The sequence below is a fragment of the Myotis lucifugus genome, unplaced genomic scaffold, assembly GCF_000147115.1.
Source record: "Myotis lucifugus unplaced genomic scaffold, Myoluc2.0 scaffold_422, whole genome shotgun sequence".
Classification (NCBI taxonomy): Eukaryota; Metazoa; Chordata; class Mammalia; order Chiroptera; family Vespertilionidae; genus Myotis; species Myotis lucifugus.
In genome coordinates, this window is record NW_005871470.1 from 97,514 (window position 1) to 109,820 (window position 12,307).

Sequence of the window (12,307 nt, forward strand, 5' to 3'; positions counted from 1 at the left end):
TACTGAAGCTGGTATCTGGTTTGTTTGCGTTCTATAATCGAAACAATGTATAACTCCAGCTCTGAGATCCCAGCAGCTGAAAGCGGGTTTCTGGGGATTTGTTTAGCTTCTATATTTGTTACAAAGTTTCAAACTGCCAGCTCAGAGGCCGGCAAGGCAGGCGGGGAAAGTTGGAGTCCTCCTTCACTGAAGCAAGCAAGCCTCATGTTCGCTTCCAGCTGCCTGGCTGCTGGCCGCCATATTGGCTGACAGTTAATTTGCATATACTCACTGATTAGCCAATGAAAAGGGTAGCGGTCATATGCTAATTACCATGTTTCTCTTTTATTAGTGTAGATGGGTGTTGGATTTCATCAAATGCTTTTTCTGCATCTACTGATATGATCATGTGATTTTTGTCTTTCAATTTGTTTATGTGATGTATCACTTTTATTGGTTTGAAAATATTGTACCAGCCTTGCATCCCTGGAATAAGTCCCACTTTTTAAAAAAAATATATTTTATTGATTTTTTACAGAGAGGAAGGGAGAGGGATAGAGAGTTAGAAACATCGATGAGAGAGAAACATTGATCAGCTGCCTCCTGCACACTCCCTACTGGGGATGTGCCTGCAACCAAGGTACATGCCCTTGACCAGAATCGAACCCAGGACCCTTCAGTCCTCAGGCTGACGCTCTATCCACTGAGCCAAACCGGTTAGGGCTGTGCCCACACTTTTAACAGATGACAGCTCCATTGTTGTATCTTTGTTTTCATGCTTCAACCCATTGGAATTAGTAGGTATTCAAAGTGTGTATACATTTTGGGGGGACACCCTGTATATCTCTAGTCAGTGGTGAAAGGAACCAACAGCGAATTTGGAATCCCCAGACAGGGAACCTCGCTCACTCCCGCATGTCTCCCCACTTCACTTTCCACCTTTGCGGGCAGCAGGAGAATCAATGTTTTCTCTCATTAACTCGGAAAAGCACGTCCTGTCACCTGCTTCCCGGCAGGAGTGCACTAGGACCGATGGGAGCGAGGCTCAGTCAGGGCACCCTGAGTGCACATTCCTCCTCTGCAGTCGCCCCAACTATCCCACCGTGTCACTGAGAGGACTGAACTCCTCGCCTCCCCTAGGTTCCCGATCTTGAACACTGACCGAAGGAACCTCAGTGAGGGCTGCCCGTGCCCACCAAGTGTGTCTGTCCGCACCTGCTCCCACCTCAGCACCTGCATTAGCCCCATGGAGGTGATCTCATCACTGCACTGGCCTCCGCGGGAACAGGGCATCACCACTCTGCCCTCTCACTGTCATCTCACAGGCCCCACCCTCAGCACCCAGAACACCCAGACACTCTCCAAATGACGTGAGCGTGCCAGAGGGGATGTGCGCATGTCCTGTGGGGGACGTAGGCATGCTGGGGTTGATGGAAGTGCAGCGAGGGGGAGGGGGGGGGACTTGCATGTGCCATGGTCCAGGACTGTTGCAGGCGCACGTGGGTGACAGTGCACTGGTGGACCTTCGCTTGCAAGGGGGGGAGGAGAGGATGTGCGCACCGGAGGCCTGCGGCTGCGCAGATCCACAAACCCCCATGGCGAGGCCAGGAGGAGGTCAGTCTGGCCCGCCACAGTGGCTGTTCCTGCGATTGATTGCACACCTTCTGGGCCAGGAGGCAGGACTTGCGCAACCGCTCCTTGGCACTGGCCTGCAGGTGCTACTTCAGCTCGCCCGCAAGCTCTGCTTGGCACTCACGGCTGCCGCTGCGGCCCGCCTCACCCGCCCAGAGGCTCTCTGCAGCCCAGAGGCTCTCCGCCCGCGCATCCCGCTCCCCGCCCCCCCATGCGAACGTCTCCCAGCGTGTTGTCACCCGAGTGCGGATGCAGTCTGATTTACCTGCACACGCGCGCTGTCCACCGGCCAGGAGGGGACTATGCATCTCTGGGCAGAGACCACGCGTTCCCGCTGAAGCCGCCTCCTTCCTCTTGCCTCTCCCAGTTTTTCGGGAAGAATCACTTGAGAGGGATAAGAAACAAACCAGCCGCAGGAGCCGTTAGCACCTGGAAGACGTAGGCTGCCTTGCCTGTGTGCTGCAGTGTTCCACGTGGAAAGTGGAATGGCACTGATACCACTGTACTCAGCTAGTTATTAGGAACAGAAAAGGAGAATCACAGGCATGCCGTTTGGGCAGCTTCACCAGGAAGCTGCAACTTTACACTCCCCAGGGGTGTGGAACAACAAAGGGAAAGATTCACGCCCAGTAAAGTTGGGGCAACATAGGGAAGGAGCTTGCTGTCAAGCATGCCTGGAACAGAGGACACTGGCCAGAATGGGCGTGGCCACTGCAAGTGCAGAAGAGTTGGGGTAGTAACGCTGTGGAGTATCACTTCCTCCATGTTCTTCGTGGAGTAGGGTTCGGTATCTGAAAGAGGAGCCGCACACAAGTGAAAGAAAAAGACACAAGATAATTTTGCAATATTGGGGGACCAGGCGGGCAAGTCCCGAAGGACTTCCACTGATGCTCAGGCCGCTCCAAGCTTTTATTTGATCTTGGGTAGCCTTAGGGTAAGGAGGTTTGAATGACACATGGATTAGCTCATTGGTAGACAATTTCCAGAAATAGGCAGAATATCTTATCAACAATAATCAACAAGGAACTACACAAGTATCTAAGGAATTAAGGGAACTAAGGTGGGAATGCTTCAGCTATTATTATCTAAATTAACTGGGTGGTTCCTAGATTAACTGGGTGGTGCAATTCTGACCTTTGCTAGGACTTCAAAGGTTACTAGCTTTTGGGGGTCTCTGTCTAAACTCAGCTAGTGAAGACAATGAATCGACTCCGGCATCTCCCCCTTATTTTTTTTTTTAAAATCAAGTATCTGTAAACTAGAAATATAAGAACAAGTCCCAATTTCAATGTCCAACAGTTCTGAGTCCAAGTTTCAATGTCCGACAATTCATGTGTCCATGCCAGCAATGAAATTGTTGGTTCTGATGGTGGAAAATGCAGGTCCGATCCTTTCTGGTCTGTCCTGGCACTCTGCAGCGACGCACAGCTGCTGACTGCTAGCATGGCAAGGCGTCTTCACCATCTCCATCTCTGAACTGTCTCTTCTGTCTTTGTGGTTGGCTTTCTGGGATCCGTTGTTACAGGAATCCACATGGTCTTGTAGCTGTTCTCTGAAAGTATACAAACATATTCTCGACCAAAGGTAAAGGAAAAAACCTTACTTGGGGTCTTTTCTTTAAAATGATCTTCCCTGGCTTACCCTGGCATAATGTGTGTTTTTTCTGGGTGTCTCGCTATCGAAAAAATTCTAATTTAGTTATAAGATCTATTTTCTTACATGGCATTCTTCCACTATATTTTTCCACTATCTTTAGGAGACTTTTGGAAATTTTATAATGCAGTTTAGATAGCTTTAAATATTAAATTTTTTGCACAAAAATATGACTGCTTTAAGTTCATAGCAATTTTACCACGAAATGAAAATTTTTGTTAATACTTTTTGAACAATTACTTATTTCAAATTAGCCAAATTTAATTAATTTGAAAACTTGTTTTTAATTCATTTGAAAACTATTTTGCTGTCAAATTTAATATTTTAATAATAATCTTAATTTACACTGTAAATATTAATGAAAAGGATCACTTTACATCCTTGTGAAGGCTCTGAGCATTCCTGTTAGGCTAGATTTAGATGTAGGGTCTGTTAGCCAAGCCTCCGTTTATCTGGATTCTGATTTCAGCTGGACCAAATCTCTTTTGTTATTTGGTTCCTGATCTGGGCTGGGCATGGGAAGCAAGAAGCAGCCATGGGGACAGGAGACCTTCCTCAGAAGGGGCGAGTGTTCAAGCCCCTGCACCATTGGGGGGGGGGTGAGGATCTGTGCTCCACCTCTGTTGAAACCCAAGTTCTCTCCTACTGGCCCCCGACTGTGCCTGTCTTAGGTTGCCCCACCCTGTGGGGTCTTACCCGTCATTGACTACCAGCCATCTCTGGGCCAAGTAGGGTGATGTGAGGTTCAGTTCTGTCTCCTTGGTAGCCTATGTCCCTCTGGCCTCCATGCACAGCAACTGCCTTTGAATGCTGGGGTCCAGCCCCAGCGGGTCCAGGGGTCCCCAAAGGTGTGGACGGAGTTGGCGAAGAAGGAAGGACACGGAGACAGCCTTCAGTTGATCAGCAGCCTAGTCAGGACCTCTAGCCAGGATCTCCAGCCAAAGTTCTGGCCAAGTTCTGGTATTTATTGTCTTGTTACATCTGTATTTATACCAGTTGATTTTAATCCTGTCAATTTCTATTGCAAAGGTTAGGGCATTTCTTATCTCCATTCCAGGGAATAAAGATTATGTAGCTTAACTACCCGCCTGGCACTTAATTAAGGGGTTGTATCCCCTCCCTAACCTCAGGGAAAAATCCCCACCTGGGGAAACAACCTTTCTCGGAGAGGTGACCTTGGTTAAAACACATGGCACTAAGGAGAGCAAACATATTAAGAACAACATGCTATATATGCCAGGTCCCTTGAAACATATGCTGTGCAGATGTTTCTTTCCTGCAGCGACTGTGTCAAGCAGCAAGGATGGACCGGCTTCCGGCATAACGCCCCTAAACAAAGGAATCAGCTCTCTGTGCTCTTACTGCTCTTGGGACTCCTGGGACACGTGCGACTCTGGGTTTGTGGGGCTCCCCTGCATCGCCCAGGTGGCCTGCGGCCGAGTGGACCCCACACCCATTGGACTAATGGACTGCAGCCAGCCTGATGCTGAGCGGGACCTGATGCTCCACCACGGAATGGAAACTGCTCACTGGCTTTGCTTCTAGCGGTCCTGACACTCCAGCTGTGTCTTCTATGACTGGACGAAGGGAGATGGAACTTTAGAAACCCAGGGATGTCATTCCATGCAAATAAAAATCATTCATTCTCCCAAGTGAGTCTTCCCACCTCTGCCCCCCAGCACCCCTAATCTCTGGAAAAACCATTAATCTATTTTTTATTTCTAAGATGTTGCTATTTTCAAAATGTTATAAAAATGGAATCATTGATTGGCTGCCTCCTGCACACCCCCTACTGGGGATCGAGCCCACAACCCGGGCATGTGCCCTTGACCGGAATTGAACCTGGGACCCTTTGGTCCACAGGCCGATGCTCTATCCACTGAGCCAAACCAGCTAGGGACAAAAGAGGTTTTCTAATTCTGATAGACTTTCAGAGTGGAATTATTTAGAAAAAGTATATTAACGCTTTTTAGAACCTTAATGCATATTACCACATTATTTTTCTGAAAGGTATATATATATATATATATGATGTACACCCAAAATGTATACACTTTACACTTTAACACCTGATAGCTCAATTTTGAAAATGAAATGTATTTTAATAAACACTGCCTTTATAATTATTCAAAGTGTGTGTGTGTGTATATATATATATATACATCCTATGTAGTCCCACCAGTCATTTAGAGACTAAGATTAAAGGTTCTCCTAAATTACAAAATTAATAATAAATGTGCAGCCCTGGCCAGTTTGGCTCAGTGGATAGAGCAGGGGTCCTCAAACTTTTTAAACAGGGGGCCAGTTCACTCTCCCTCAGACTGTTGGAGGGCCAGACTATAGTTTTAAAAAAAAAACTATGAACAAATTCCTATGCACACTTCACATATCTTATTTTGAAGTAAAAAAACAAAACGGGAACAAATACAATATTTGTATTTGCATGTGGCCCGCTGGCCGTAGTTTGAGGACCCCTGGGATAGAGTGTCAGCCTGCAGACTGAAAGGTCCTGGGTTCAATTCTGGTCAAGTGCACATGCCCGGGTTTTGGGCTCGATCCCCAGTGGGGGGTGTGCAGGAGGCAGTCAATCAATGTCTCTCTCTCATCATTGATGTTTCTATCTCTCTCTCCCTCTTGCTTCCTCTCGGAAATCAATAAAAATATCTATAATAATAAAAGGGTAATATGCTAATTAGACTGGACGTCCTTCTGGAGGAAGCCAGGGTCGGAGGGAAGCGCAGGTCCTGGGTGCCTGCAGGCGGCCAGAGGGAAGCCAGTGCTGGCAGCCGGGGGAAGGAAGGCCTACTCTTGCACGAATTTCGTGCATCAGGCCTCTAGTATAAAAATAAAAAAATAAATGTGCAACTTGATTTCTGCAAAAGCCGACTCAGTATTCATAGAAGTTAATGAGCCCTGTGAGGTCAGAGACGTGTTTGGTAAGTGTGATCAAAATTATCTTGTTCTTGTGCTGCCCACCATGGCCAATATGACTGGAGCCAAATGTGACACCATGTGGTGCAGCAGCAGCCAGGATGCCTGTGCATGCTTGCTTTATTTATGTTAATCCTCACCCGAAGATATTTTTCCATTGAGTTTTAGAGAGAGTGGAAGGGAGGTGGAGAGACAGAGAGAGAAACATCAATGTGAGAGACACATCGATTGGTTACTTCCTGCACGTGCCCCAACCAGAGCTGGGAATCAAGCCTGCAACCGAGGTACGTGCCCTTTTCTGGAATCAAACCCAGGACCCTCCAGTCCATGGCCGGACGCTCTCTCCACTGAGTCAAACCAGCTAGGGCTGTGCATGCTTTACTCTGGGCCTTCCCTGGATTGTTGTCGACCACTCAGAAGGCTGCCCTGGAAGAAAAGAAGGAAAAGTGTGAGCCTCACAAGTTCAGACCTGAGTCGACAAGGGGCTGACATGGATGTGCAGGCCACTGACGTCCCCAAAGCAGGGAGCTCCATCTTGAGGACTGACCAACAGTTTAAATTAAATCAACTGATTTGCAGCAGCATCATTAGATCCTAAACAGCTAACGGCACGAGTAAACATTGAGTCCCCCAGGCAGCTCACCCACAGAGCACCAAGACCTCTGAAATGCCCACATCCCTTCCAGCATTAACAACTGGACATTTTAGGTCAAAGATGCTACTGTCATCATGTGTTCAGTGTCATAGCAACCCAACCCTTATCACAGGACACATGGATAGCTCTAGTCCAGGGAACTGCAACAGGCTCTCCCCTACGTGCCTGGAGCCTGCTGGGAAAAACTGACCACCTCTACAGGAAACCACATTCCAGAGCCAGACCTGAGAGAACCTGCAAGCTCAAGTCAGGGTTGCCAGCCAGCGGAGTAGAGAGGACTGAAGGACTGTCTGCAAAGGTAACAAGAAAACAGATATTCTGACTATTGGAGGGATGACACCTATGGGACTAGAAATGAGAAACACCCTTTAGAACTAGCATCACTATGTTAGCTCATCTGCACCTGGGGAGAACCTTCCTTCATCGATGTAACTGTTCTCCTTCCCTGTCTCATAAGTGACACTGGCCTCCTCCTAATCTCCTACTTGAAGCATCATTTGGGTTTCTGCCTGAATCAGTGCTTCCCAAATAGCTATGCTTTTGATCTCAAATAAATGCTGCTGCCTCTCACTTTGGCCTTTTACTTTTAGGTTAATAAAATAAGGGCAGAGATGAGGGGGGTGTGAACTACCAAGACATATGTTCATGAGAGCTTAGGGCTTCTACTGGGTTGAATAGAGTCTCCCCAAAATTCATGTCCACTTGAAACTTCAGAATGTGACCTTATTTGGAAATGGGGTCTTTTCAGGTGTAATTAGTTAAGATGAGGTCACACCAGGTTAGAGTGGGCCCCAAATCCACTGACTGGTGTCCTCATGGGAAGGGCCTGGAAGAAAGCTATGTGATGCAGAGACAGGGACTGGAACGTGCAGCTGTGAGCCGAGGGCCAGCGGCGACGCTGCCACCAGCAGAGGCTGGGGACCAGCAGGCCTTCTCTCTAGGGCTGCGGAGGCACGGCTTCCAGACGGTCAGAGCATGTTTCTGCCGGGCTAAGCCACCCAGTGTGTGGTCACCAGGAAGTTAACTCAGGGCCTGAGTGTTCTCAGGGAATACACAGGAAGCTCTGGATATCTTAATTTTGAAAATGCTTCTACAGAAAAAAAAGGTATTGTTTATTAACACGTTAAGCACCCAGCCTGTTTTGTTTTCCAGATGGGAAGTATAGTGTCAGCCACCGAACACTGACAGGGCGTTTAATGTGTTAAAAACAAAATTCACCTGAGTAAATTTGAAGGTCTAATTAGCTTTCTTAAGTGATTACTGAATTGGGCAGCATCCCATGTAGCAGCTAGAAGGGAATTCTCAGGGGCCATTCAAGATGGAAGGTTTTTACAGGAAGCAAAGTGGGCAAGGCAACTATTAACAAAAGAAAATAAGTTCATTTTGGGCAGGAATGGGAAAGGTGTGTATCATGTAGATTGCCTCTTCTTTTTATGGGGGATGGAGCGGACTGAGGGACACATTACCTTCCTGGCGCTTGACCAGAAAATTCCAACGGGTTAATTAAGATTACATTTCTGGGAGAGGGTGAAATAACAATTATGTCAGGTATTAAATCTAGGTTTGGTATCATGGGCTTTTAGCATGAGTGATGCCATTTTGCATTGTGAGACTGTAGTTTTCACTTTAACAAGTTTTTTGGGGGGGCGGGGGGTAACACAATGTGCAAATATTTTGTAATATCTTAAACAGCAACACCATGCAAGCTCCGGAATGTGAACTGAAAACATTAGTTGATAAGACCCCTATCACTTTTCCTCCAAAGATAGGTGACCTTACCTGAAGCAATTTTTTTTTAAAACTTTTTGTCCCACTGAGTTTCCTAGAAAAACCTTTCGTTTCGTACAGGCCCGTGGAGCAGCCTCTCTTATTGTTTACTAGAGGCCCAGTGCATGGATCTGGGACCCCTTGAGAGATGTCAGACTGCTGGTTTCGGGCCGATTTCCACAGGCCAGGCTGAGGGACACCCGCCAGTGCAAGAATCCGTGCACTGGGCCTCTAGTATGCATATAAGTTCTTTGGTTAATCTCTTCCTGCCCTTCCCTCTCCCCTCCCCCCTGAGATTCATCAGTCTGTTCCATGTTTCCATGTCTGTGCATTGAGCATCTGTCCCCTGGTGGTCAGTGTGTGTCATAGCTACTGGTCGAATGGTCGCTTAGACTTTTATATATATAGACTAGAGGCCCAGTGCACGAAGTTCATGCACGGGTAGGGTCCCTAGCAGCTGCTGTTGAGGGTCTCCCTTTGCACCTGCCTTGGCCTGGTGCTGCCCACTCACCTGCTCCACCATCCCGCCAGTCCCGCTCTCATCGGAGCCCATTGGGGCCGGCAGCGCTTCCATTGCCAGTGCCGCCATGTTCCATGCTGCCCCCTGGTGGTCAGCACACATCTAACTCCTGGTCAGTCGAACTCCTGCCCTTAGGGACAATTTGCATATTAGCCTTTTATTACATAGGATTAGATGGGATACTGCCCAATTTATTAATCCTTAAAAAAAGCCAATTAGATCTTCAAATTCACTGGATTGAATTTTTTTAACAGCTGCTTTGGGAATGTTAATTGGCAGGATCTCTCTGAAGGACATCTAGCAAGAAACTGAAAAGCCTTAAAAATATGCATACCTCATGACCCAGCAATTTCCGCCCCTTCAATTTTACTTTAGAAGGTGGCACTTAAGTTGGTAATTACTGAGCACTGTTGAGTGCAGACTGGATTTCCAAAACTGGCCTGGTGGAAATGAATCACTGGTGAGTGAAATGCCTGCAGGCTTCTGTAGGTCCTGGAAGGAACTGGGGAAGTCTGGGAAATGCCACTGGCATTCCTCACCTCCGAGTGCACACAAGAATCACTTGCAGTGGTGTTTTTGCTTTTTGTTCTGGAATACCTGAGTCAACAGTCATCATGTCTGGGGCTGGGACCAGGCACTAAGACACCTCAGGGCTTTCAACATGCAACCAAGATCCAGGATCAGCATCCTAGGGCAGGCTAAGTAAAGAGTTGGAAAAAAAAAGTTGCAAAACAATTTTGTAAATGAGTATTTATTGGAAAACTTCTCTGAAATCTTGTTAAAATGACCATGTACAAAAGCTCTCATGCAATCTGATTCCATTTCTGCAAAATGGAGTATAAGACTGGAAATTAACTTTGGTTGAGTAACAGCTTGTTATGCCCAGATTTCAAGACCCCCAACAGAACCACCAGGGAGCACTGAGTCCGATGCAAAAGCATAGAGCCTTTATTCAAGCTGAGCTTGGTCCCTCTGCCTCCACCGACGCTGCGGCAGGATGCGAGAGAGCCCCAAGTCTCGAAAGAACAAAGATTTTATAGGGCTTGGGGTCGGGGGGTGAGGGCTCACTCAGACCACTGATTTGGCCGATTCCGGTTGGTTGAGTGAGGGCCGGGGGCTAGTGACGCAAGGGTAGGGTGCACCTAGGGTCTGGTTACACAAAGACAGGGGGGGTGGTCAGCATACTTTTGGCCTTGGGCTTGTTTCCCTTGCACTCCTATTGGCTGAAATAAGGGCAGGCTGAGTAACTGATACATTCTGTGGCTTTTTCTTGGAAGAGGGGTTAGGGACCCAGCTATCAGTCCCGTTCTGTCCTTTCAAGCTCATATGCCAAAGGGGCCACAAACTAAACCTGACAAGCTGGGGGGACCTGCATGGCGGCCTTACAAACTCAGAGACTTGAAGTAACCACACAGGATGGTGTGAAATTAAAACTTTTTAAAAAATATGTATTTCTTTATTGATTTGAGAGAGGAAAGGAGAGGGAGAGCTAGAAACATCAATGAGAGAGAATCATTGATAGGCTGCCTCCTGCACACCCCCCACTGGGGAAGGAGCCTGCAACCTGGGCATGTGCCCTTGGCCGGAATCGAACCTGGGACCCTTCAGTCCGCAGGCCAACGTTCTATCCACTGAGCCAAACAGGCTAGGGCGAAATTAAAACTTTTAAGCTATTTTCCCCTAACAAAGGTCCATCTTCCCCTGAACGGAGCCCGTTGTTTATGCATCTAGGAGACCAGACCTGATAACACGCCTTTGCAATAACTAAGTAACTTCCCTTTTCCCACACCCCTTAAATCATAGGCACCCCCAACAGACCACAAACCCTCTCTGTCATCATTAATTGCGGACTGTTAACTACCCTGCACCTGCCAAGTGAAAGAAGCAGGTGTCGATCACTCTGCTGCTCACCCAGGCCCAGAGCCCCCCTGGCTTTCTCCCGCTTCCCTAGTCTATCAGCAATGGGTTTTATGTAGCCAATCTTACGTCTTCTAATTGTAATGTATAAAGTAAGGTTCAAAAGTGCCATTTTTCGGAGCGTGTTCTCAATCCGTTGAGGTTTTGCTTCCCAGCAATTGTCAGTTTGGCTGAAATAAACTCATAAAAATTCTCTAGGGTCCCCGACCGCGTGGCTCAGTGGTTGGGCGCTTCACGGGCACTGAGGTCGTGGGCTCGGTCCCCGGTGGGAGGCGTGCAGAAGGCAGCCTACCCGTGATCCTCTCTCTAAAATCAATAAAAACATTAAAAAGGTTTGAACGTTTCTTTCCTTGACAACACTTCCTGCGACTCTGCGGGGCGGGAGCTGCCCCGGGAGCTCGCTCAGCGGCTGCCAGGCAGGAGGTGCTCTGGGGGAAGTGACGCCAGGCCCCGACCCACTTCCGGTCCCGCCTACGCCACTTCCGGGTCCTCCCGTCCAGCTCCTCCCCCTCCTCCTCTACGAGGTGGCGGTTTGGCTTCCCGGCTCGGTGTGCGACGCTGTCGTGAGGTGGCGCGCTTTACGGCCGGGGGCGGTGCCAGCGCCGAGCCACTCCTCGGGGAGCGGTGCGGGCGGGAGCGGTGCGGCGGGCGAGGTGGATGCGTGGCGGCGGGGCGGGCGCGGCGTCTGGCCGGCTTTCCACCGCCGCGGAACAAAGCGGGCCTCGGGAGGCGGCGGCGGCACCCAGGGGCGGCCCGGGGGGCTCCGGCGGCGGCAGAGGCGCGGCGAGCGGGCCCGGGCCGGGCGGCGGCGGCCCTGCGGGCAGGATGAGCCTGAGCCCCAAGGAGCTGTCGAGCCTGCTGAGCATCATCTCGGAGGAGGCGGGCGGCGGCAGCACGTTCGAGGGCCTGTCCACCGCCTTCCACCACTACTTCAGCAAGGCCGACCACTTCCGCCTGGGCTCCGTGCTGGTGCTGCTGCTGCAGCAGCCCGACCTGCTGCCCAGCGCGGCGCAGCGGCTCACGGCGCTCTACCTGCTCTGGGAGATGTACCGCACCGAGCCGCTCGCCGCCAACCCCTTTCGCCGCCAGCTTCGCGCACCTGCTCAACCCCGCGCCGCCCGCCCGCGGCGGCCAGGAGCCCGACCGGGCCCTCCGCTCTCAGGTGCGCGGCCGCCGCCGGGGGGCGGGAAGGTGCTGCGGGGTCGGGTCCTTGGCCGCGGAGGCTGCTCCTCTTCGGCGCCGGGCGCGCTTAG

The 12,307-nt window shown here is 49.7% G+C and overlaps 1 protein-coding gene across 1 annotated transcript in view; it reads left to right on the plus strand.

The window, feature by feature from the left end:
• Nucleotides 1-11,711: 11,711 nt before the first annotated feature.
• CNOT11 (CCR4-NOT transcription complex subunit 11) overlaps nt 11,712-12,307 on the plus strand; it is a 14,747-nt gene continuing 14,151 nt past the window's right edge. The window contains 3 exon segments of the mRNA XM_006102657.3: nt 11,712-12,128; nt 12,130-12,201; nt 12,204-12,216. Coding sequence (XP_006102719.1) covers nt 11,712-12,128; nt 12,130-12,201; nt 12,204-12,216 — 502 coding nt within the window.